Source organism: Macrobrachium nipponense, chromosome 5 (assembly GCF_015104395.2).
Source record: "Macrobrachium nipponense isolate FS-2020 chromosome 5, ASM1510439v2, whole genome shotgun sequence".
NCBI classification, from domain to species: Eukaryota; Metazoa; Arthropoda; class Malacostraca; order Decapoda; family Palaemonidae; genus Macrobrachium; species Macrobrachium nipponense.
This window is the reverse complement of record NC_061107.1, coordinates 54,343,470-54,369,071: the sequence shown is the minus strand read 5'-3', so window position 1 is coordinate 54,369,071 and position 25,602 is coordinate 54,343,470. Positions and strand designations below refer to the sequence as shown.

General features: G+C 35.4%; 1 protein-coding gene across 1 annotated transcript in view; it reads left to right on the top strand.

Annotated features, from left to right (window-relative positions):
- The window catches only part of LOC135215334 (mucin-2-like), a 124,511-nt gene that overhangs the window by 9,017 nt on the left and 89,892 nt on the right, over nt 1–25,602 (top strand). The window contains exons 3-4 of the mRNA XM_064249894.1: nt 7,932–8,036; nt 16,289–20,617. Coding sequence (XP_064105964.1) covers nt 16,478–20,617 — 4,140 coding nt within the window. The 5' untranslated portion in view covers nt 7,932–8,036; nt 16,289–16,477. The remainder of the gene's footprint in view (nt 1–7,931; nt 8,037–16,288; nt 20,618–25,602) is intronic.

Genomic DNA, 25,602 nt, shown 5'->3' with positions numbered 1-25,602 from the left:
GCATAAAAACCTCTACTAACAAATTACCTTACTACATCTATTGCATGATTAGACAAGTATACACTTTTATTGGCTGCAAATAGAAGCTGGGAGCGCGCAAGTTCCACCAACCATTTATAAAATCATTAGCATACTTAACAGTAGCAGTACAGGAAAGCTTCCTTAATTGAAGTTTGTAGTAATGTGATCTCCAACTTTCCTTGAGCTTTCAAGAATTTATCCTCCAATTCTGCTGATTTTCTTTACCACCCTTATATATCCGTTTCACTAGGGTTTCTGTTTAAGATTAGCAGCCAACACAGCATATTGTATTTAGGCTGTAATGAAATACTGCAAAAATAAGTGCACCTCATCGGTATAGGATGCATTATTTTAGTCTTTCTATGCCATTAATAAAAAGGCAAGAAATAATGAACGGTCCCAAGATCATATTCCTGTTGAAATTTATTCAAAAAATATGGGCTAAGAATTTGCTAGGCCAAACACAGGTTCAACAATAACTTGTCAGCTGTTTGTTGTCAGTATTGAAAAAAAATTACCAGCATATCATTTGACATGTTATATCACTCTTTATAATAAAAAACGTTTATAATAATACAGTAGTACAGTGGGTTGGTATCATAACAGTAAAATTGATAATAACAAAGGCAATCGAAGGCACATTGCAGAAAGGGGAAAAAGTTTTAGTTCTGTAAAACCACGATTTGGAAGGGACCGCTTCCGTTCATTTAAGGACGAAAACCGGACTTGCCCACGATTGGCGTAAGCAGTGACTAATACATTACACATAGTATTTTGCAATTCAGTTACTTAACAAAATTGCTGACCATTAAAACGAATGAAGTTATTCCAAACGCATTCTTTATGCACTTTTCCAACGTTACCTTATGAAAAAATTCCCAAATAAACAAGCCAAAAGGGACTATCAAGCAAATAACATTCCTTATTTAAAAAAAAAATTTTGTTGCCATGAGGCCTTGACTTTGAGTGACTAATAAATACTTAGATTAATGGTTATTTCTTCTTACATATTGAAATTCTTTCAATTAAACGTCTCAGAAAACCGCTTGGATTTATTTTCGTTAAGCCTATAAATTCATTTTGCAACACAGGGCCAAATTTAAAAGACAATTAGACTATAGCTTCAAAATCCAAAAGGACAACTTGCTTGTGAATTTCATTATTTCCAATTTTGTTACATTTTCTTTGTTATGGACTTTTAAATTTATTAGGTTAGGTTCTACTTTTGTTCTATATTTCTTGTAGAGATAGTTGCGATGCATCACTCCAAGCAGCAAGTTAAGGCTCGCTGGCATTAGACTTGCACTTCTATCCCTTTATTTACAACATTTCTTTGCAGCCGTGAAATGATAAATTTCATTTTTCACAGAGGTTACAAATTCGCTATACCAATGCATAAGAGGAGGAATATGATAGCTCATAGGAAAAAATAATGATTCTAGCTTTGAATTCACAAAATTTATCTTAATTCATTGACTTTGGAAAAAAAAAATAAAAAAAAGATTATGATGCAATTAGGCAACCAATATTGTTGTAGGTCTGAGTAGTTTGTTCGGTAGTGGTGTTTTTAACATTGCATGGAACCAGTTCTGAGGAGTTTGGATGATACAAAAAGAATTCATATTGCTGTCACTTCCATGAGCAGGCTGTACATTTGCTTATCACCCACCTTATTACCTCAAATAACGAAAATTAACTAAACTTTAAGGAAACATAGAAGCTATTTTCATAAGATAGTTGAGGGCTAAACAGTCTTGTTGTGGACGTTCCTGTTCCTCATGCTTGACATTCCTAAGGCTTGGCTTCCTCCAAATTCTTTTTTTTTTTTTTTTTTTTTAGCTACATTGCTAAGCCTTCCAAAAAATTAAGTTTTTTAGGGTAAAAACACTTCTTAGAGTCAAGTACCGTTTTTCCTACCACAGACCCTTTTCAACACATTTTGAAGGCGTCTTCGAGCTAACAAAATATATTCGAAAGTAGAAATTTTGTTGTAATTAACTCATTAAAACGCGCCATTTTCGTGCGGTAAATTCTTCTTCTTTCCTTTTTCTTTTTCCCAGCTTTATCCCCTATTCGGGGGTCGCTATTTTGCGGAAAATGATTTAGCTTATTTCCGTTAGTTAGATTGCCAATGTTTTAACATTTTAGCATATTATTTCAATGACCTTTGTTTTTAAAACCTGATTTTGTCATAGAATGGGAAGACATTTTACAGTTATTTGGCGTGAAAATTGAAATTGATTTCAGCTTAAAACAAGTAATTGAAAATTTGAAACCCACCAGTTGTGACCAGTACTACAATTCTTGGGTGTGATGCTAAACAAGATCCAACATGCTTCAATACTGAAGCTACCCTTACTTCAGCTTCAACTATGTCTTTAGACTTCCATACACCAGCAGGAATGTGTAATACCAGCCAGGACCCTACATACCCCACCACAGAAGCTATTCGTTTGAGTACATTAGACACTTCTGACATACTTGTTACCTCAGCAGAAGCATGTAATTACACTAATGATCCCACTGGTTCAAAACTTGGCACTACTATGATGCCTACACCAAACACCTCTACAAAGCTTGTTACCTCCACAGGACTGTGCAATCCAAGCATGGATCCCACATGTCTTGCCAACATAATACTCCTTTCTTTTCTTGAAATGCCACAGGAGATAATATAACCACAGGAGGAGTGTGTGATCCCATGTGCATTGCACATGTGACAACTTCACCTACTACCAAAGTGTTAGTCTGTGATCCCAGTGAGGATCCTACATGTTCTGCTAATATTAGTACTCCTTTCACCAGTTCAGTTGATACTAGAGAGCCTACAACATTTGTTTTATTGTATGATCCCATCAGTGATCCTACATGCATTGCTGATATAACAGCTACTTCAAATACTACTACAGGAATTATCATCACAGAGGGAATATGTGATCCTTCCAGGGATCCTAAATGTATCACAACTGTGAGTATGCCACCTTCTTCTTTAACTGGTACGACAGCGTTAAGTATCACCGAGTATGTGTGTGATCCTAGTAGGGATCCTACGTGCATTCGTAATATAACTAGTCCGTCTAGCAGTCCAGTTACCACAGAAATTATCATCACTGTAGGAGTGTGTAATCCCAACATGGATTATACTTGTACTATGAATGTAACAGCTTCACTTCAAATAATACTAAAGATTCAAGTGCTGCAATGTTAGTGTGTGATCACAGTATCGATCCTACATGCACTACGAATATAAGCACCGTAGCCACAACTTTCATTACTTCTGGAGAGATTACTATCGCAAAAGATGTATATGACCCCAGTATTGCCTAACATAGATCCTACTTGTGTCACCAGTGTTACTATATCACCTACTACATTAAATGGTACTGCAGAGTTAAGTACCACAGATATCTTCTACAATCCCAGCAATGATCCTACATGCACTCCTAATATAAGTACTGTAGCCACAACTGCAATTGCTACTAGAGTGGTTACTGCAACAAATGTTTCATGTAATCCCACCAGTGATTCCATATGCACTGGGAATGCAAGTACTCAGAACACATCATACACCAGCCTACTAAAGATCCTACTTGCACTACCAATCTAACTACTTTAGCCACTGCTTCAAAGAATACTGCAGAGATCAGTACCACTGAGTTAGAATGTGATCCTAATAAGGATCCTACACTCACTGCAAACATAAGTACTCAAGACACCACTTCCTCTGCTATTGTAGGGCTCACTACTATAGGTGGATTATGTGATCCATCAACTGATCCTACATGCCTTGCAAATATAATTACTCCTAAAACTACTTCAAATACCAGTGCAGGAATTATCACGACAGAGGAATTGTGCGATCTACCAAAGATCCTACTTGTCCCACCAGTGTTACTATGTCACCTACTACTTTAAACATTATCCACAATAGGAGTTTGTGATCCCACCAATGACCCTACATGTGCTACAAATATAAAAACCTCTCCTGGTACTTCTGCAAAGCTTAGTACCACAGTGTTAGCATGTGATCCAGGTAAGGATCCTACATGCACTGGTAATATAACTAGTCCATCCAACACTTCAAGTACTGGAGATCTTGAATTATGTGATATCACTAAGGATCCAAATTGCACTACCACTTCAAATATCTCTGCAGGAAGTATCACCACAGCAGGAGTGTGATTCCAGCAAGGATCATACTTGTACTGTTTATATGACTCTTTAACTTACTTCTCCAAATCTTCCTGTTTCTTTAAATGCTTTTGCTGATCTTACTTCCAACATTGATAATAATGTTACTGCTCAGACAATAATTGCGTGTAGACCTGGCCAGGAATTTAACTGCTCAGTAAATACCACAAATCTGACTACTGCTCAAGAAGTCACCTGCAACCCTAATGACCCATTCTGCACTACTCTGGAACTTGATGGTAGCTCTCACAGCCTTGCTGCATAGTCCGATTGCTTGTGTATGCATACATAAGTATGTATGTATGTATGTATGTATGCTATTATATATATATATACTATATATATATATATATATATATTATATATATTATATATATATATATAATATAGAATAACTTGATGGTAGCTCTCACAGCCTTGCTGATTAGTCCGATTTGCTTGTGTATGCACTACATAAGTACTATGATGTATGTAACGTAGGTTAGTATTGTATATAATATAATATATATATATCTATATATATATATATATATATTAAATTATAAATAGCACCTGGAGGTAGCTCTCACAGCCTTGCTGCATGGTCCAATTGCTTGTGTATGCATACATATGTTGCAACAAAAGGCAAAAGTTAAAATATAATGCAAGGTAAAATATAATGCAAACTGGATTCAACTTGTAGGAAATTCACCACATTGATATTAACACAATTGCGAGGCCTTTAAGGGTAATTGCAGGGTAATTACAGTGAAAAATACTGGAAAAGACCATATGCCGATAACTTCCAACGCTTGCACTGTATCTGGATGCCTGAGATAGCTGTCTTGAATGCATACTCTTGGAGAGTCACAAATGACTTAGATTTAGTATGGGCAATGCAACGGCCGGGCTACCCGTCATATAAGGTGGAGAGCCTATGATGGATGGGATGAGACTGGCCCACAGTTCCTTGACCGATCTCAACCATGGTTGGTTACTGACTGACTGACCTATCCCCCTGACCCGTTGGGGTTGGCCTCTTCGCGGGTAATTTCGAATTGTCCCTTGATGTCCGTTGGACCTCAGAAACCTGGCAAATCTCGTCCGATCTTCATAGAAGCAGATCAAGTGTTTTTCCCAGTCGTACCTGCGAAGGAAGAAAAGTCAGCAGAGGAGAGTGTGCAGGAGAATGAGTACAATAGAGGGTCATTGAGAGAGATGGGGGTCAAAGCCTTGATAAAAGGCATATCAAATTTGGAATTTCCTGGGCTTGGCTGTGAGGGTTCTTGTCTCCTCTCTGGATGGTCCAGGTATTTTCCAAAGCTCTGTCCTTCAACAAGTACAGAGCTTTGAAGAATGCCTGGACCATGTCATATATAAACATTATGATGCGTAAAATATTTCTGCCTATAGTAATCGTTGTGCCTGATGTGCAAAATTTGCCGCGGTGTTTAGATGTTTAAAGGTAAAATCGAGTCTAAATTTTCCACCTTATAGGCAACAAATATTTAAGAACTATATGTCAAGCAGGTTGGTTTAATATTAATTTGTCAATATCTAAAGAAGCATCTCCGATAGGTAAGAACTGCTACATTGTTGTACGGAAAAATAAAAGTCAACCTTTACTCTTCCTTTGAAAAAAGGTGAGAAACCTTTTTGTCATCATATAGAAGAGAACTGGCATCGTTATAAGCCTCGTAAAACTGACTAGAATCATGATTGAATCATAATTTGATTACAGACAGCTTTATCTTTTAACCTGTCAAATTACGCAATGGCGTTTAATGTATGGGTCAAGTATTAACCTTTTCTGTATGAAGTGTTAGTGTGATATGTTTTGTAGTTTGGAAAGTAAGGTGGGCTGTTATAAAACAGGGTTTCGGATCTAGTGAAATGAAAACCATTTTTTGGTTAAAGGAAGATGAAGAATTTCTTCAATTACTAATATTTTGAAATAGGACCAAAATGTATCAGTTTTTTATATAATAAGTTGCAAAGTAAAAATTGTGATATTGTCAGTTCTCACTCCAACATTGATTAGAGGTCGCAAACTATTTTATCTATGATTGTATTGTTCTTAAAATGGAGGAAACAACAAACAACAATCACAAACAAGTACAAAAATCACATTCAGTATGTTATGAGTCCTGAAGGTAGAATTCAATTTGACCCTCCTCTTCAAACCTTCCAAGCATATTTAACAAAATTATTGATTCCCATTATATAACTGTTGTTTGTATCTACAGTTTACTGTAACATGCCCTCAGGTTACAGTGCAAATAGCTTTGCAGGGCCCCTTGCTCTTGGTTTCCTCCTGGACTTTATTATTATTAATATTGTTATTGTTTTGTTTTCCTTCAAAACTGTGGCACATATTCTTACAGAGAAATATAAAACGGCATTAGAATTTATAGTGAAGTTTCTCATCATATGTAAAATCTTGAGAGAGAGAGAGAGAGAGAGAGAGAGAGAGAGAGAGAGAGAGAGAAAAGAAACGAAGCAATATCTACATGCTATTCTGGGAACAATAACCTTTGCGAGCATAAACCCTGCTTCATCTCGAACAGCAAAGATAAGAGAAGGCAGTTTGGGTATAATACTGTTGAAGATGACAAATTTATATAGATTTAACCGAGTGCGTTTGTAAAGTAGATATAGATTTAACCAGGTGAGTTTATAAAGTAGAGAAAGTCGGAGAAACTAAGGTAATCATAAAGTGCTCTGAGTCAGTGTTAAACAATCTTTAAACCTTATAGATATCAACATCAATTACAGTCAGGAAGGATGCTTCATGATCACAGTAAGGAAATTAACCACTATTACTGGGTAGGGTGACAGATATTCAGCTAGCTTGAATTTTGAAAAGTACTTTCAGCTAATCCTTATGATTTAAGTTATCGTTTGAGTTTATAAAATAAGTAAATCCCGTCACAAACCCCTATTCATAATGAAATCTATAGATTTTTCAGTTTACACTGAAATGTAACATTTATATGTCACATTTCAGAGAGTAAACTGAAAAAGACGTACTTGGTCAACACAACCTTTTTTTCCTTTATTTAATTAAATATGCCACTCTCTTTCCAGTGTCAGCTCTTCCATCATATTCCTTATTTTCTTGAAGACCTACCATACACCTTCCCTTGTGTGCTGGCAGTATATGCTCCAATAGTGCTGACAAAAATTCTGTCACCTTCACACTTGTTGAAAACAACAATTGTTCCTCTCACCTATTTTTTTGGAACCTTTCTTCGTGTAAATATGCTACACGCAGACACAGTGACTTTTGATATGTATATATATATATATTATATATATATATATATATATATATATATATATATATATATATATATGTATATATATATATATATATATATATATATATACACATATATATATATATATTTATATATATATATAGTATATATATATATATATATATATAATATATATATATATATATATCTATATATATATATATATATATATAAAATATATATATATATATATATATATATATATATATATATATTATATATATATATATATAGTGAGTTCCCAGGTAAACACGTAAATATACAATAAATGACTTTTTAACTTCGTCGTTTTCGGTATAAGTACATTCAGTGTATACAAATTGAAGTTGAGGGAAATCTGCTATGCAGAATTTTATATGTATTATTTTTTGTGTGAACTTTTGGTTTTTAAAAATTGTTCGTCTACTAATTCCTTCATAGGGTACGGAAAGTACGAAACACAGTTCAGTGAACGGAACCGCATCCACGGCGCCACTAACGTCAGCAACAACAATTCTGGGAACGAATGGATCGACGATCACAAACGTAAGTGTTTGCATCGAGTTGTGTCCTGATTCTCTAATGCTTCCTTTGCAGTGGAAATCCCGTGCAATCATTAAGCGTAAAGGTTGTTATTATTATTATTATTATTATTATTATTATTATTATTATTATTATTATTATTATTATTATTATTATTATTATTATTATTATTATTATTGTTGTTATTATTATTATTATTATTACTACTACCTAAACTACATTATTTCTAGGCTGCTTAAACTGATAAATGTGGCATGACAAGAAAAAATTCAAGATGAAGCGTTAGTTATCGTACTATGTCATATATAAACATTATGATACATAAAATATTTCTGCAAATAGTAATCGTTGTGCCTGATGTGCGTAATATGCCGCGGGGTTTAGATGTTTAAAGGTAAAATCGAGTCTACATTTTTCACCTTAATATTTCATAGTCAACAAATATTTCACAACTATATCTCAAGCACGTTGACTTAATCTTATTTTGTCAATATCTAAAGAAGCATCTCCGATTGGTAAGAACTGCTACATTGTTATACGGAAAAATAAAAGTCAACCTTTACTCTTCCTTTAAAAAAAGGTGAGAAACCCTTCACTGTCATCTTATAGAAGAGAACTGCCAACCTTATAAGCCTCGTAAAACTGACTAGAATCATGATTGAATCATAATTTGATTACAGACAACTTTATCTTTTAACCTAGCAAATTACGCAATGGCGTTTAATGTATTAAACGTTTCTGTATGAATTGTTAGTGTGATAAGTTATGTAGTTTGGAAAGTAAGGTGGGCTGTTATAAAGCAGGGTTTCGGATCTAGTGAAATTAAAACCATTTTTTGGTTAAAGGAAGATGAAGAATTTCTTCAATTACTAATATTTTGAAATAGGACCAAAATGTATCAGTTTTTTATATAATAAGTTGCAAAGTAAAAATTGTGATATTGTCAGTTCTCACTCCAACATTGATTAGAGGTCACAAACTATTTTATCTATGATTGTATTGTTCTTAAAATGGAGGAAACAACAAACAACAATCACAAACAAGTACAAAAATCACATTCAGTATGTTATGAGTCCTGAAGGTAGAATTCAATTTGACCCTCCTCTTCAAACCTTCCAAGCATATTTAACAAAATTATTGATTCCCAGTAATTGTTGTTTGTATCTACAGTTTACTGTAACATGCCCTCAGGTTACAGTGCAAATAGCTTCGCAGGGCCCCTTGCTCTTGGTTTCCTCCTGGACTTTATTATTATTAATATTGTTATTGTTTTTGTTTTCCTTCAAAACTGTGGCACATATTCTTACAGAGAAATATAAAACGGCATTAGAATTTATAGTGAAGTTTCTCATCATATGTAAAATCTTGAGAGAGAGAGAGAAAGAGAGAGAGAGAGAGAGAGAGAGAGAGAGAGAGAGAGAGAGAGAGAGAGAGAAACGAAGCAATATCTACATGCTACTCTGGGAACAATAACCTTTGCGAGCATAAACCTTTGCTTCATCTCGAACAGCAACGAGAGAGAGAGAGAGAGAGAGAGAAACGAAGCAATATCTACATGCTGTTCTGGGAACAATAACCTTTGCGAGCATAAACCCTGCTTCATCTCGAACAGCAAAGATAAGAGAAGGCAGTTTGGGTATAATACTGTTGAAGATGGCAAATTTATATAGATTTAACCGAGTGCGTTTGTAAAGTAGATATAGATTTAACCAGGTGAGTTTATAAAGTAGAGAAAGTCGGAGAAACTAATGTAATCATAAAGTGCTCTGAGTCAGTGTTAAACAATCTTTAGACCTTATATATATCAACATCAATTACAGTCAGGAAGGATGCTTCATGATCACAGTAAGGAAATTAACCACTATTACTGGGTAGGGTGACAGATATTCAGCAAAATTAGCAGCATCCAATTGTTTTATAGACACAAGCACTTAAAGGTGAGAGTTGAAATCTCTTTTGAAGTACATATCATGAAAATGCCAAACCTTTTCAAGCCTGGATCACACATTGGAGATTTCAAACTGTGTATGTCGTAACAACTGAAATTTTGTTCATTACGACCCCACTACGCTCTCATTACAACTAGTTCGCCATAAATGGCCTAAATCGTAACCAAGTCCCCGAGTTTGGCGACTTTATGCGAGGGATGGCGACTATGCAAGGCTGCCTTGCATAGTCGCCGTCATTCCACGACTACCGTCAAAAGTTGCCATGTCATGGCACAACAACTTACGGCATTTGATCACGTAAGTTGTAACTAGCAATGGCGAGTGACGGGATTCAGTACAACATACGCCATGTACTTGGGAAACCCACAACCTGCGCAGTGGGGCTGCGCAGCGAGTCAAAATGTGTCAAGTGCGTCTGCAAGCTATAATTGTAGTACAAGGGCTTAGTTAATTGTCCACAGCTGCCTCGGTTTTGGATTCAAGATTTTCTGTAGTCTTGATATAATTTGAGAATTCAGATATAGCTAAATATGACACTGAATACAACTTAAACATGATTTTCTTTAGTGAGTTCATTGTAACCAAACTCAATATATTGGCATGTTCTGAAGTATAAGGAAAGAAAAGGTATTTTCTATTTTGAGTAAAATATATATTACATTAAAGATTTTTAGTAGGTATTCTTGATATAATTTGAGAAATTCAGATATAGATGAACATGACACTGAATACTACTTCAAAGAAAATATATTTGATAATTATATTAATATTTTTTGAATTTTAAGTTTTATTCAAGAAATTAACATAGTTTTTCAATATGTTTTCTGAAGCAAGAAAATGCATTTTTTATCGTTTTATTGGTATATCATTTATTCTTGCCAATGAATGAAGCCTGAAGGGGAATTTACATAATCCTCCTCTCATGGCAGTAGCAATTTTTTTTTTTATTTATTTATCAAAACACACTGAATCTATTAGAGATAAATGGAAATGATTGATTTAGTTATTAGACTTTATATATGTGTGTGGTGGCATTCATGTTCTCGACTCAGTACAATCCAGTTATGTAAGTCGGAATATTACTTAAATAAATCGTCAAAAATCGTCTTGCCTTCACGGAACTCGCCGTCCTGTAAAAACCGTTAAATATGGGTGTAGCCTAAATCATCGTTGACTTGGGCGTGCGATTACGTAAATACCTAATCTCATCTCAACTTGCGCAATGCTGTTGTAATGGTTCATTGCGGAAGTCGTCATGGAGTCGATATCAGCTGTCTTTTCTTTTTTTTATTGAGCCCAAGCCCCGCGACAATAGGAGATTGATCGCCAAACCCAGCCCATATGAGAGTCGCGGTCTGAAATCGCCAATGTGTGTCCCAGGCTTTACACCTTCCACCATAGCTCCTAACAATAATTATACACGGCTATTGTTAGGGAAAAGAAAACCACAACTTCAAGTAATTTTTTTGAAAGTATTGAGAGCCAGATGCTGCTGAAATCCACAGATTAAAGTTTTACACTTACCGAAAATATTAAGCAAAAGATCAGCACCTTGGCATTAGTTACATCATCTCTGCCAATATGGTAGGCTATACTAACAATACCAACATCTTTTCAATCATTACGTAGTATGCTCTTTTATTGCTGCAAAAAGATAGCTTGGAATGAAAAGGTCCAACAAACATGTTAAGTTACTTACTTCACTTTATCTTCCCGCCACTGGCCAGTGGCATAAGGCTGATACAGTTCCTCTCCATCTGTCTCTGTCCTGAGCCATTTCCCTCTCTTCCTCCAGGTTATGAATTTCATCCTCAAGATCCCTGACAATTATGTCTATCCACCTCGTTCTTGGTCTACCCAGCGGTCTTCTTCCTATTTGTACTGCTCTCAGTACTCTCCTGGGGTCTCTATTCCCATCCATCCTCTCAACATGTCCAAACCATTTCAGCCTTCCCCTCTTTAGCCTGATACTGACTGTCCTTTGCATCAGTCTCATTCTGATGTCTTCATTCCTAACATAATCGTCCCATTTAATGCCAAGTATCCTTCTCGGCAGCTTCATCTCAAAAGTATCCAACCTTCTCTCCTCTGTTCTGGTCAGTGGACGAACCATACATCAGGACTGGTAGTACTACTGCATCAAATATTCTCATCTTAGTTTTCAAGCTGATTTCATGCCTTGACCACACGTTTTCTCTCAGAACCTCAAAAGCTCTTGCTGCTCCTAGTTTTTTTCTTCGTATATCTTCAATTTGCTCCCGTCTGCTGTTACCACACTTCCCACGTATACAAACTTCTCAACTTGCTTGAGTTCCTGTCCTCTGATTGTCATATCCTTCATGTGCACCCAACCGTCATCCCTACTCACAACCATGATCTCGCTCTTCTTTATGCTGATGTTCAAGCCAAAATTCTGTCTCTATCTCCATCCTCATTACCATACCTACCAGCACCAGCCACGTATCAGCAACCAATGCAACATCATCAGCAAAGTCCAAATCCATAAAAACATCACCAATACTAGCCCCTCTGTTTTCATTCTCCATCACTCTTCTCATTATGTGGTCAATATATACATTAAACAAGGTAGGTGACATAACACATCCCTGTCTTAACTGACTTCCAACTGGGAACCAGTCACTTTGCTGTCCATCCAGCTATACACAGCTGCACACACCTTGGTACCAGTTCTTTAGTATCCTTATCACTTTCAGTGGTATACCATAGTGTTCTGCCACTCTCCACATTCCATCTCTCCATACTGAATCAAATGTTTTCTCCAAGTCTATAAAAGCACAGAATATTGGCTTTGCCATCTTTTCTCAGTTATCTGTCTTAAGGTGAAAATTTGATCCACTGTTGACCTTCCGCTTCTAAAACCACACTGCTGTTCCCTAAGTTTCTCTTCTACTATATGCCTTATTCTGTTAAGTATTACTCTCATGAATATCTTCCCTGGGACTGACAGTAAACTTATGCCGAGATAGTTACCACACTCTGTTTTGCTTCCCTTATTTATATATATTGGTATCATAATTGCCTTTTTCCAATCACTTGGTACCACCTCTGTTTTCCAAACTATGCTAAAAACAACTCCTAAGGCCTCTATCATCCTTCGTCCTCCTGTTTTTAGCATCTCTGCAGTTATCCCGCAAACACCAGCAGTTTTTCCAGTTTTAACAGATTTTAAGGCATCTTTCACCTCTTCTACACTTATATCTTGTTCTTGTACCTCCAGTGCCTCGTTTAAATCTGCAATGAACTCGTCCCTACCGGTAGTCCTAACATTTAGGAGTCTTTCAAAATACCTTGCAAACAAATTCCTTTTCTCCATTTCGTCTGTGACCAAGCTCCCTTCTTCATCCAACATGCCATCACTCCCTCCAAACTTTTTCTGGCTTGCGTTCCTCAAGAATCTCTTAGCTGCTAACATAGCCTTGCTCTCGCCAGTTTCCATAGCTACTTCAACTTCGGTAGCTCTTTCTTTCCAAAACATGTTTTCATCATGCTTCATCCTATCACTCACTTTTCTCAGCTTTCTATTTCTTCGTCTTTTTAGTTATTGTTTCTTCTCTAGGACCTAGAAACATGTTAAATTATTAGAAACTAAATACAGTGTTACCTATACACAGTTAAGTTTCTTCTTCTTCTTCTTTTTCTTATTCTTTGGGTTTAAGCTCAAACTCTTAGTCTGGAATTCGTCCTCATTGTTTATGGGCTTACTACCAACTGATGTGTTCCGCTGCTCTGTTAAGGCTGGAAGCAACAGCATATTACAAAAAACATTCTATCATCTCCACACTGCAGCTAATATTTTATTCTCAACTACAATGATGATATCACCTATAAAACCAAGGAATGATAAAAGTCCCAGATCACCACCCAGTGAAATGTACGAAATAGGTCTAAGATCACTAAATACAACAACAGCAACTTTCAACTGTTTTTCATCGTGAATGAGATTTGGTACATGGCTGCTGACACCTAAGTTAAGAAATTTTTATACGAGACCTTCCAGTAGTGAGATGGCTTATTACAACATGATTTTGAATTTCATGACAAGGAACACTGAAAGTAAAATTTTGATTCGTTATTTTGAAGTGTCGACACAACTGTGGTGCCATTTTCAAAATCAGCTAAAATGATTAGAAAGACCTGGATATGCCAAATGATATATCATATTAAGATCACAAAATGCAATGGAATTCTAAAACTTAAAAAGTTAAGATATGGTCAGTTCGAAAAAAAGATTATTGATTAATTAATACTAGAGCTTATTTATTCTAGACTTCATTTAGAGCACAAAAATTTTAAACAATCGGCGAACACAGACTTTTCGGCTACTTCTTTTTAAAACTGAAATGTGGTTTTATTTCATAGTCGTTAGCACTAGTTTCAAGGCAGTTGATGGCAGTTATAACAAGAACATCTATCTAGTTGTTTGCATAATGTTTTGGTTAACGCTTTTGGGTATTCAATTAAGGATATTTTTTTTACGGCCACACTTTTGTTGACTCTATTTAAATTTAATGTTACTTTAGATCTTAAAATTGTATTGGAGTCATTTCTAATGATCAACATTGGTTTCATAATTAATATAGATAACTAGTTTGCTATAAACAAACCAAGTTCAGTATGTGAAGAAGAAATTTAATTCACTGAAATTGATTAGGACAGTTTTAACAATTAACTTCTCCAAGTAAGATATGGCACATCCACTGTCCCTCCCTTATTTTTAGGTTGACTAGAACCGTAACCAGTTACATACAGGGAAAAACCTAAGTTACTTTGTAGGAGTCATAGCAGTTTTTCCTCTAGATTTCTTTGATGACAAAACACATCCCAGATAAGTTAGACAATTTTATTAGAGATCCAGAGGCGTTTTGTGATTCTATTTCAGAAAGATGTCTGTATTCCTTTCTGTTCAACTCAGAGCATATCGCCAGTTTTGTTTTAATAAAATCGTTCCCATGTGAAAGGAAGTTATATAATATTGTGCCATTTCCTAAGGGACATTCAATTGTTCAGTGCAACATTTGCATCTAAGTGGTACTCTTGTAGATTAATAAATGTTGGACTTTCAACCCTTTAATGAGTAACTCTAATCTAAAATGCGTAAGTCCTGTTTGTCAGGTTTACTAAAATAAATAATTAGTTAGCCCCATAAGTTGAGTAAGTTTCACTAGCAATCGACAGGAGTCCTGGTGTGTAGAAACTAATTTTAGTGCTGCCTTAGACCCGTCTAAGTAAGGTTAGTGTTGATTATTAGTCACAATTACATGTTCATCAGCATACTAATATATATCCCTTTGGTGTAACAAGACCACAAAGTAATATTCTTTTAATCTTTACAAGTAATAAGATTATTGGTGTTGAAAATGAAATAGTACAGTATGCAAACAATGCAGCTTTTGCTGAAACTGTTAATCATCATATTCAAAGACAAAATGAATTTGCAATCACAGCAAACGAAGACTTTCTTGGTTATCACTTATTTCTCATCCAGATTTCCCATGATTTGCTTTCCAATTTATCCATTCTTAATTAAAGCTTTCTTTTCCACAACACTAGAGAATAGTAGTTTAATTCTGTACTGCAGATATTTTCTTACGTGATTATTGAACTGATATTTTCCTGTATGAATATCCTTCTTGGCTCTTTATCTATCAAAGAAAGTTGAGGAAGCATTTTTTTCACAAAAGATTATATGAATTATTTAGACCATTGTTAGAAGGTACCCTATGGCCACCTGATGTAAGAATATTCTCATTAACATCTGTCTTTCCTTCATCACAGAGGCGAATGTATGCAAATTTCTTTCCCAGTCAACATCAACATTTTTTTTAGATTCCTTGTCACAGTAACCTATACCAGCATGCCTTCATTCCTTGTACATTTGAATGTGGAAAGGTTTTTCATTACAATTTTATTGACATAAAAGATCATAGATTTGTATAAGACCATAATACCATATTCATTGTTTTGATTTTGTGACATGCATTAAATATTGTTTCTCTTTTTTCTTCTTTGCTTATATTTTTTACATTCTTTTTCTTCTCTGGCTTTCTTTTACATATGGTCCTTCTATTGATGGAAACTTGGTTTGCTAGTTGATGACCTTCATAGATATTTCTAGATGAATGTTTTGAATAACTATCTATATATTGTTAGAAGAAAATTAAATTCAAGTCATTGCTAGTGTTGACGCTTTTACTACGATTTCTTTATTGCAAATTTAATTTAGTATTGTTTTATACAGTAATATGCTTCTAGATCAACTTTATTAAATTTGGACTTGGTGAACAGATCATTTGCCATCCTGGAGACGAAAACTGTACAACACCTGTGGACTGTAGACCAGACGAAGATTCAAGTTGTGAAACACAAAATACCAGTGTGACCACTACTACAACTCTTGGGTGTGATGCTCGACAAGATCCGACATGCTTCAGTACTGAAGCTACTCTTACTTCAGTTTCAAATACACCAGTAGGGATGTGTAATCCTAGACAGGACCCTACATGCCCCACCACAGAAACATTCATTACCTCAGTAGAAGCATGTAATAACACTAATGATCCCACTTGTTCAAAACTTGACACTACTGTGATTCCTACTTCAAACACCTCTACAAAGTTTGGTACCTCCACAGGACTTTGCAATACAAGTCAGGATCCCACATGTCCTGCCAACATAAGTACTCCTTTCTTTTCTTCAAATGCCACAGGAGACAATATCACCACAGTAGGGGAGTGTGATCCCACCAGTGATCCCACATGCATTACAAATGTAAGTACTCTGAGCACTTCAAATGCCACTGGAAATAACATGGCTACAATGGGATTGTGTGATCCTACCAAAGATTCTAATTGTGCTACCAGTCTAACTACTTTAGCCATTTCTTCAAATACTACTATAGAGTTAAGTACCACTGAGTTAGCATGTGATCCTAATAAGGATCCTACATGCACTACTAACAAAAGTACTGAAGCCACTACACCATCTGCTACTGGGGAGTTTACTACTATAGGTGGATTATGTGACACATCAATTGATCCAACATGCCTTTCTAATATAAGTACTCCAGCAACTATTTCAAATACAAGTGCAGGAACTATCACAAAAGAGGGATTGTGTGATCCTAACAAAGATCCTACTTGTGTCACCAGTGTTACTTGGTCACCCACTACATTAAATAGTACTACAGAATTAAGTACCACTGAGATTTTCTGCAATCCCAGTAATGATCCTACATGTACTCCTAATATAAGTGCTATAGCCACAACTGTAATTCCCTCTGGGTATGTTACTACCACAAATGTTTCATGTAATCCCACCAGTGATCCCACATGCACTGGGAATGCAAGTACTCCTCTGAACACATCAAACACCACTGGAGATATTATGACTACAATGGGATTGTGTGATCCTAGCAAAGATCTTACTTGTAATACCAATCTGACTACTCTACCAATTGTTTCAAATAGTACTGCAGTGTTCATTACCACTGAACTAGAATGTGATCCTAATAAGGATCCTACATGCGCTGCTAACATAAGTACTCAAGCCGACACTTCCTCTCCTAGTGGAGAGCTTACTACTATAGGTGGATTATGTGATACATCAATTGACCCTACATGCCTTACTAACACTTCAGTTGCGGTTGGAGACATTACTACCACATCTATTGTATGTGATCCCACCAGTGATCCCACATGTACTGTGAATAAAAGTACTCCTTTCTATTCTTCAAATGTCACTGGAGACATCACCACAACAGTTGGAATATGTGATCCCAACAATGATCCTACATGTATTACTAATGTGACAGCTTCACCTCCTTACACACTGTTAGTATGTGATCCCAGTAAGGATCCTACATGCTCTGCAAATATTAGTACTCCTGTCACCAGTTCAGTTGGTACTGTAGAGTCTACAACCATTGTTTTAGTATGTGATCACGCCATTGATCCTACATGCATTGCCAATACAACCACTCCTACATCTACTTCAAATACCACTAAAGGAATGATTTTCACACAGAGAATATGCGATCCTTCCAAAGATCCAACTTGTCACACCAATGTGACTATGACACCAGCTTCTTTAACTAGTATTGCAGAGTTAACTACCACACAGTTTGTATGCGATCCTGGTAAGGATCCTACTTGCATAAGTAACATAAGTACATCCAACACTTCAGCTACTCCAGGAAACTTCACAAATTGTGATGCAAATAATGATCCAAATTGCACTACCATTACCAATAATATTTCAATCACTTCAAATACCACTGGAGGAATAGTCACCACAGTAGGAGTATGTGATCCCAACAAAGATCCTACTTGTGCAACCAATGTAACTACTTCACCTACTATTACAAATCTCACTGAAAATTCAAGTACTGTTGTGTTAGTCTGTGATCCCAGTATTGATCCTACATGCACTACTAATATAAGTGCTGTAGCCACAACTGTAATTGCTACTGAAGAGGTTACTACCAAAAATGTTTTATGCAATCCCACCAGTGATCCCACATGCGTTGGGAATGCAAGTACTCCTCTGAACACATCAAACGCCACTGGAGATATTATGACTACAATGGGATTGTGTGATCCTAGCAAAGATCTTACTTGTAATACCAATCTGACTACTCTACCAATTGTTTCAAATAGTACTGCAGTGTTCATTACCACTGAACTAGAATGTGATCCTAATAAGGATCCTACATGCGCTGCTAACATAAGTACTCAAGCCGACACTTCCTCTCCTATTGGAGAGCTTACTACTATAGGTGGATTATGTGATACATCAATTGACCCAACTTGCCTTACTAACACTTCAGTTGCAGTTGGAGACATTACTACCACATCTGTTGTATGTGATCCCACCAGTGATCCCACATGCACTGTGAATAAAAGTACTCCTTTCTATTCTTCAAATGTCACTGGAGACATCACCACAACAGTTGGAATATGTGATCCCAACAATGATCCTACATGTATTACTAATGTGACAGCTTCACCTCCTTACACACTGTTAGTATGTGATCCCAGTAAGGATCCTACATGCTCTGCAAATATTAGTACTCCTGTCACCAGTTCAGTTGGTACTGTAGAGTCTACAACCACTGTTTTAGTATGTGATCATGCCATTGATCCTACATGCATTGCCAATACAACCACTCCTCCAACTACTTCAAATACCTCTACAGGAATGATATTCACACAGAGAATATGCGATCCTTCCAAAGATCCTACTTGTCCCACCAATGTGACTATGACACCTGCTTCTTCAACTGGTATTGCAGAGTTAACTACCACACAGTTTGTATGCGATCCTGGTAAGGATCCTACTTGCATAAGTAACATAAGTACATCCAACACTTCAGCTACTCCAGGAAACTTCACAAATTGTGATGCAAATAATGATCCAAATTGCACTACCATTACCAATAATATTTCAATCACTTCAAATACCACTGGAGGAATAGTCACCACAGTAGGAGTATGTGATCCCAACAAAGATCCTACTTGTACAACCAATGTAACTACTTCACCTACTATTACAAATCTCACTGAAAATTCAAGTACTGTTGTGTTAGTCTGTGATCCCAGAATTGATCCTACATGCACTACTAATATAAGTGCTGTAGCCACAACTGTAATTGCTACTGAGGAGGTTACCACCAAAAATGTTTTATGCAATCCCACCAGTGATCCCACATGCATTGGGAATGCAAGTACTCCTCTAAGCACTTTGAATATCCCTGTAGATAGTAAGACTACAATGGGATTGTGTGATCCTAGCAAAGATCTTACTTGTAATACCAATCTGACTACTCTATCAATTGCTTCAAATAGTACTGCAGAGTTCATTACCACTAAAATAGTATGTGATCCTAATAAGGATCCTACATGCGCTGCTAACATAAGTACTCAAGCCGACACTTCCTCTTCTATTGGAGAGCTTACTACTATAGGTGGATTATGTGAACCATCAATTGATTCTACATGCCTTACTAACATAAGTACCCCTACAACTACTGAAAATATCAGTGCAGGAATGGTCACCACAGAGGGATTGTGTGAACCTACCAAAGATCCTACTTGTGTCACCAGTGGTACTATGTCACCTACTACTTTAAACATTATATCCTCAGTAGGAGTTTGTGATCCCACCAGTGACCCTGCATGTGCTACAAATATAAAAACGTCTCCTGCTACTTCTACTTCTACTGGAAAGTTTAGTACCACAGTGTTAGCATGTAATCCAGGTAATGATCCTACATGCATTGGTAATATAACTAGTCCATCCAACACTTCAAGTACTGGAGATCTTGAATTATGTGATATTACTAAGGATCCAAATTGCACTACCATTATCAGTACTCTTTTGACCACTTCAAATACCTCTGCTCCAAATCTTCCTGTTACTTTAAATACTTCTGCTGATCTTACTTCCAACATTGATAATAATGTTACCACTCAAACAACATTTGCATGTAGGCCTGGCCAGAATTTTAACTGCTCAGTAAATACTACACATCTGACTACTACTCAAGAAGTCATCTGCAATCCTAATGACCCATTTTGTACTACTATGTCATCTGATGTTGGTTCCATTTCTTCAAGAGTAAGTGTTATCTTAATGTTTTATACTTTACCATCACTTGATAGTAGCTCTTATAGCCGTGCTGCTTGGTCTGATTGCTTGTGCATGCATACATATATATAATATATATATATATATATATATATATATATATATATATATATATATATATATATATATATATATAAAACCTAGCTGACCAACCTGGTGCTGCCCAGGAAAACTTTGAATGACAACTGATAAACTCTCTCTCTCTCTCTCTCTCTCTCTCTCTCTCTTCTCTCTCTCTCTCGTCTCTCTCCTCTCTCTCTCTCCTCTCTCCTTTCCTTTTTTAAAGGTTGTTTCACTTACATTGCCGAGCATTTATGACATTTTATATTTCACCATTTCTCAACTGCCATTCCTATTGGAGCTGAACTTGGACTTGAAAGGCATCTCGAGTATCTCTGTTCATCCCAGTGACCTCAAAAACTATGGATTAGACACTAATATTTTTAATTTTTGACATTATATTTTTCACCCCTTCTCACACTCCACCCACTTTCCTATCAGGGCTGAACTTGGACTTAAAAGGCATCAGGAGTGTCAATATTCATCCAAGCAACCTTGGAAACTATGGGTTAGATTCTAATATATGTCATTTTTGGTTATTTTTACATGCCATCCCCTTCCTTTCCCTCCTTCTCTCCCCACACTCTTATATATATATATATTATATACTAATAATATAGTATAATATATATTATAATATATAATAATGAATAATATATATATATATATATATATATAAAACCTAGTTGACCAACCCGGTGCTGCCCAGGAAAACTCTGAATGACAACTAATAAACTCTCTCTCTCACCTCTTTCTCTCTCTCTCTCTCTCTCTCTCTCTCTCTCTCTCTCTCTCTCTCCTGTTAAATTAGTTGCTTCACTTACATTGCCAAGCATTTTTGACATTTTATATTTCACCACTTCTCAACCACCATTCCTACTGGGGCTGAACTTAGACTTGAAAGGCATCTTGAGTGCCTCTATTCATCCCAGTGACCTCAAAAACTATGGATTAGACACTAATATCTACCATTTTTTACTTTATTTTTTCACCCCATCTCGCACCCCACCCACATCCCTATCAGGGCTAAACTTGGACTTAAAAGGCATCAGGAGTGTCACTATTCATCTAAGCAACCTTGAAACCTATGGATTAGATACTAATATATGTCATTTTTTGTTATTTCTACATGCCAGTGGGACCCAGACCACTTAACAACTTTAGAATCATTATATATTAAAAGACTGGTTCCCTCTCTCAATAGTAATACTTCCTCAGCAACTTTGTATCTGGCATAGTTGTCATCTGGCCTTGGAAACCATTTTATGTCATTCCCTCTTCGCTCCTGCTTATGGACGGTTGGTGTTTTGGTAGTCTCTTTTTGTTTTCTGTTTTATGTGCTTTTTATGTTTTAACTTTTTATTGTTTTAACTTGTAAATTTTAATTACATTGTGAATTCCTTTTATGCTAATAATGTATTTTATTGTGTATTTTACTTTTCACAGACCGATGATGCACTGAATAGTGCAAAACGTTTTTTCTGTTAATAAACTTGGCCTTTTTAATAATATGTGTATCATGGACCCTCCTGAAGTCTATATATATATATATATAATATATATATAATATATATATTATATATTTTGATATAATATAGATAGATATATATATTTCAGTATATATTATAGTATTATATATATATATATATATTATATATATATATATATATTTATATATATCTATATATATATATATATATATATATATATATATATATATATATATATATATATATGTATATCTATCTATATACATATTTATATACTAATATTAATATATATATATATATATATATATATATATTATATATTATAATATATTTATATCTATATATTTAATATATATATTATAAATACTTATATATATATATATATATCTATATATATATATATATATATATCATATATATAATATATATAGATATATATATATATATAATATATATATATATATATATATATATCTATTATATATAAATAAATATATATTATATATCAGGGTGTGTCAAAATTGATATGGACAATAACAAAAGTAATTCAAAAAAGGTATTTATTTAAGTTTCTCTCAGAGTATTTAATATCTTATGTCGCCTCCATCTGCCTGTACCACAGCTTGCATTCTTGAGGGGTATGATTTCAGGAAATCACAAAAAAGCTGAGACTCAAACTCCATTTCCCTGAGCACCTCGGTCACCTCCCTTTGCAGGTCGTCGAGACTTGGTATACCATCATAGTTCACTTTGCTTTCTTTAACATGATCCTTTAAGATACTACCAAGTTTTAACACATTAAGGTCAGGGGAGGTACCTGGAAATTCACTTGACAAGAAGAAATCGATACCACTGTTTCAAAGCAGCTCCTGTGTCTGAAGAGCCTTGAAACATGGTGCCTTATCATGCAAAAATGTGAGTTCTTCAACAGATAACACATTTTCTGGATCTTTGAGGAAAGGAAATACTCCACCAGTAAGCACAGTTTCTCTGAAGTATTCGCCATTCCATGACTGTCCTTTTTCTTTGATGATCCACATTAACCGTTTGGCTGTGTGTGAAACAGAAAAATTCCCAAACATTCAGGAAATTTTACAACTTGGTGATAGTGCACGTCATCACTGATATCATCCAACTTTGCATCCCAAATGATGTCATTTTTATGATTTGGCTTCCTGACTGTGTAAATGAAGAATTCATCTGATGCGGCAACATGGAGAAAGCCAGCTTCATCCCAATCTTTAAGAAATGAACCACAAAACCAGGCATGGTCTTCTCTCTGTTGCTGAGTGAAGTTGGGTTTGCTGATTACATGAAATGGCTGGATGCCAGATTTTTTCAATTCACAACATACAGCACTATAACCTCTCTTCTTTCCCCCTTTTGTTTCAAGTTCAAGCACCAATTTACATAGACTTTCTAGATCTACCCACTGCCTCAGCTATGATGTCTTTTGACTCCTGAGAAAGGACTTCAGGCCTTCCAAGATTCTCACTCTTTTCGCAATGACAGTCATATGGATTTTTGTTCCAGTTTCTTTTAACAAAGGATTCATCTCTTTTAATGTATTTAGCTATCCAGGAGCATGAAATGAAGGATGCGCCGGCATCCCTGGCCTCTCTGAAGGTTATAGCCCGGATTCGGTCAATCCACCTGATTTCCTCAGAGTCGTTATCCTTGGTTGTATCTAACTCCATCACTCAGTCTGAAAATACACGAAATGTAAAATGAAAAATAGCTTAATAGAAACATAAGATAATGTTTTTGGAGATAGGCTATAGCAGAAAACTTCATAACTTTCCATTTGTTCTGTGGAGGGGGGAGCTCTAATTTCGAAGCACCCGGTATATATACATATATAAATATATATATATATATATAATCTTATATATATATATATATATGTATATTATATAATAATTTATAACAATATATATATATATCTATACATATATATATACTATATATATAATACATAGTATATATATCATATATATTATATATATATATATATATATATATAGTATTATAAAAGGTATAAGCCACGAAGGAAAGATAAACAACGGTGTTTCTACGAGATCTTTCAACTCAACGTCCTTTACTTAGCAGACGAACTGACTTACTTGAGAAATTGAGAGTACAGGAAAGGTCGTATAAGTGACAGATAGGGATTATAAGGAGATTAGTACCTAGAATCCAACACACCTCGAGAATGAGTAACCTTTCCAAACAAGCATAAACATGGGTACAATTTAAAAACAAAAAGATTAAGTCCAACTGCTCAGATACATACAGGGAAAAGACAATTAAAGTTGGACTTAATATATTTGTTTTTAAATTGTACCCATGTTTATGCTTGTTTGGAAAGGTTACTCATTCTCGAGGTGTGTTGGATTCTAGGTACTAATCTCCTTATAATCCCTATCTGTCACTTATACGACCTTTCCTGTACTCTCAATTACTCATGTAATTCAGTTCGTCTGCTAAGTAAAGGACATTGAGTCAAAAAAATCTTGCAGAAACTCCGTTGTTTATCTTTCCTTCATGGCTTATACCTTTATTTATGGATTTACCACATTCCAAACTTCGTGATTCAGTTTTATATATATATATATATATTATAAATATATTATATATATAATATATTATAATATATATTATATATATTTATACATAATGTATTTTTTAGATATCGACTTGCAACGGAGATACTCCCTAATCTGAGTTAGTTGTGTTTGCTTCCAACATAGGGTCAATATTCATAAAAAAAGGAAGTGATGTCTAACAGTTAGCTTGATTGAGGATTTTAAAAGAAAATCGCTGTCCACATTAATTGACTCTAATTACATTAGATAAGAAGAATAACATAAGAGCTCCGTGACACAATCTTCCGTTAAATGAAAATGCAATGGTGCCACTGACTAAAATAACGCTCTGAGAAATATCTGGAAATAAAATATGAGACCGATGTAAAATAAACTCTTGTGAATTATATATTGAGGAATCTTCAGTCATCGAGGCTGGATGAAAAGAAGGGCATTGTGGATGTAGGGGCTAACACAGCTTAACACAGATTTCTGCAATAGGGAGAATCATGCAATCACTTCAGATGTTGCAACAAAAGGCAAAAGTTGATTCATTTGCTGAAAGGAAAGAGTCGAGCTATTCAAGGTAAAATATAATGCAAACTGGACTCAACTCGTAGGAAATTCACCACATTGATATTAACACAATTGCAAGGCCTTTAAAGGTATTTGCAGGGTAATTACAATGAAAAATACAGTAAAAGACCATATGCCGATAACTTCCAACGCTTGCACTGTATCTGGATGCCTGAGATAGCTGTCTTGAATGCATACTCTTGGAGAGTCACAAATGACTTAGATTTAGTATGGGCAATGCAAC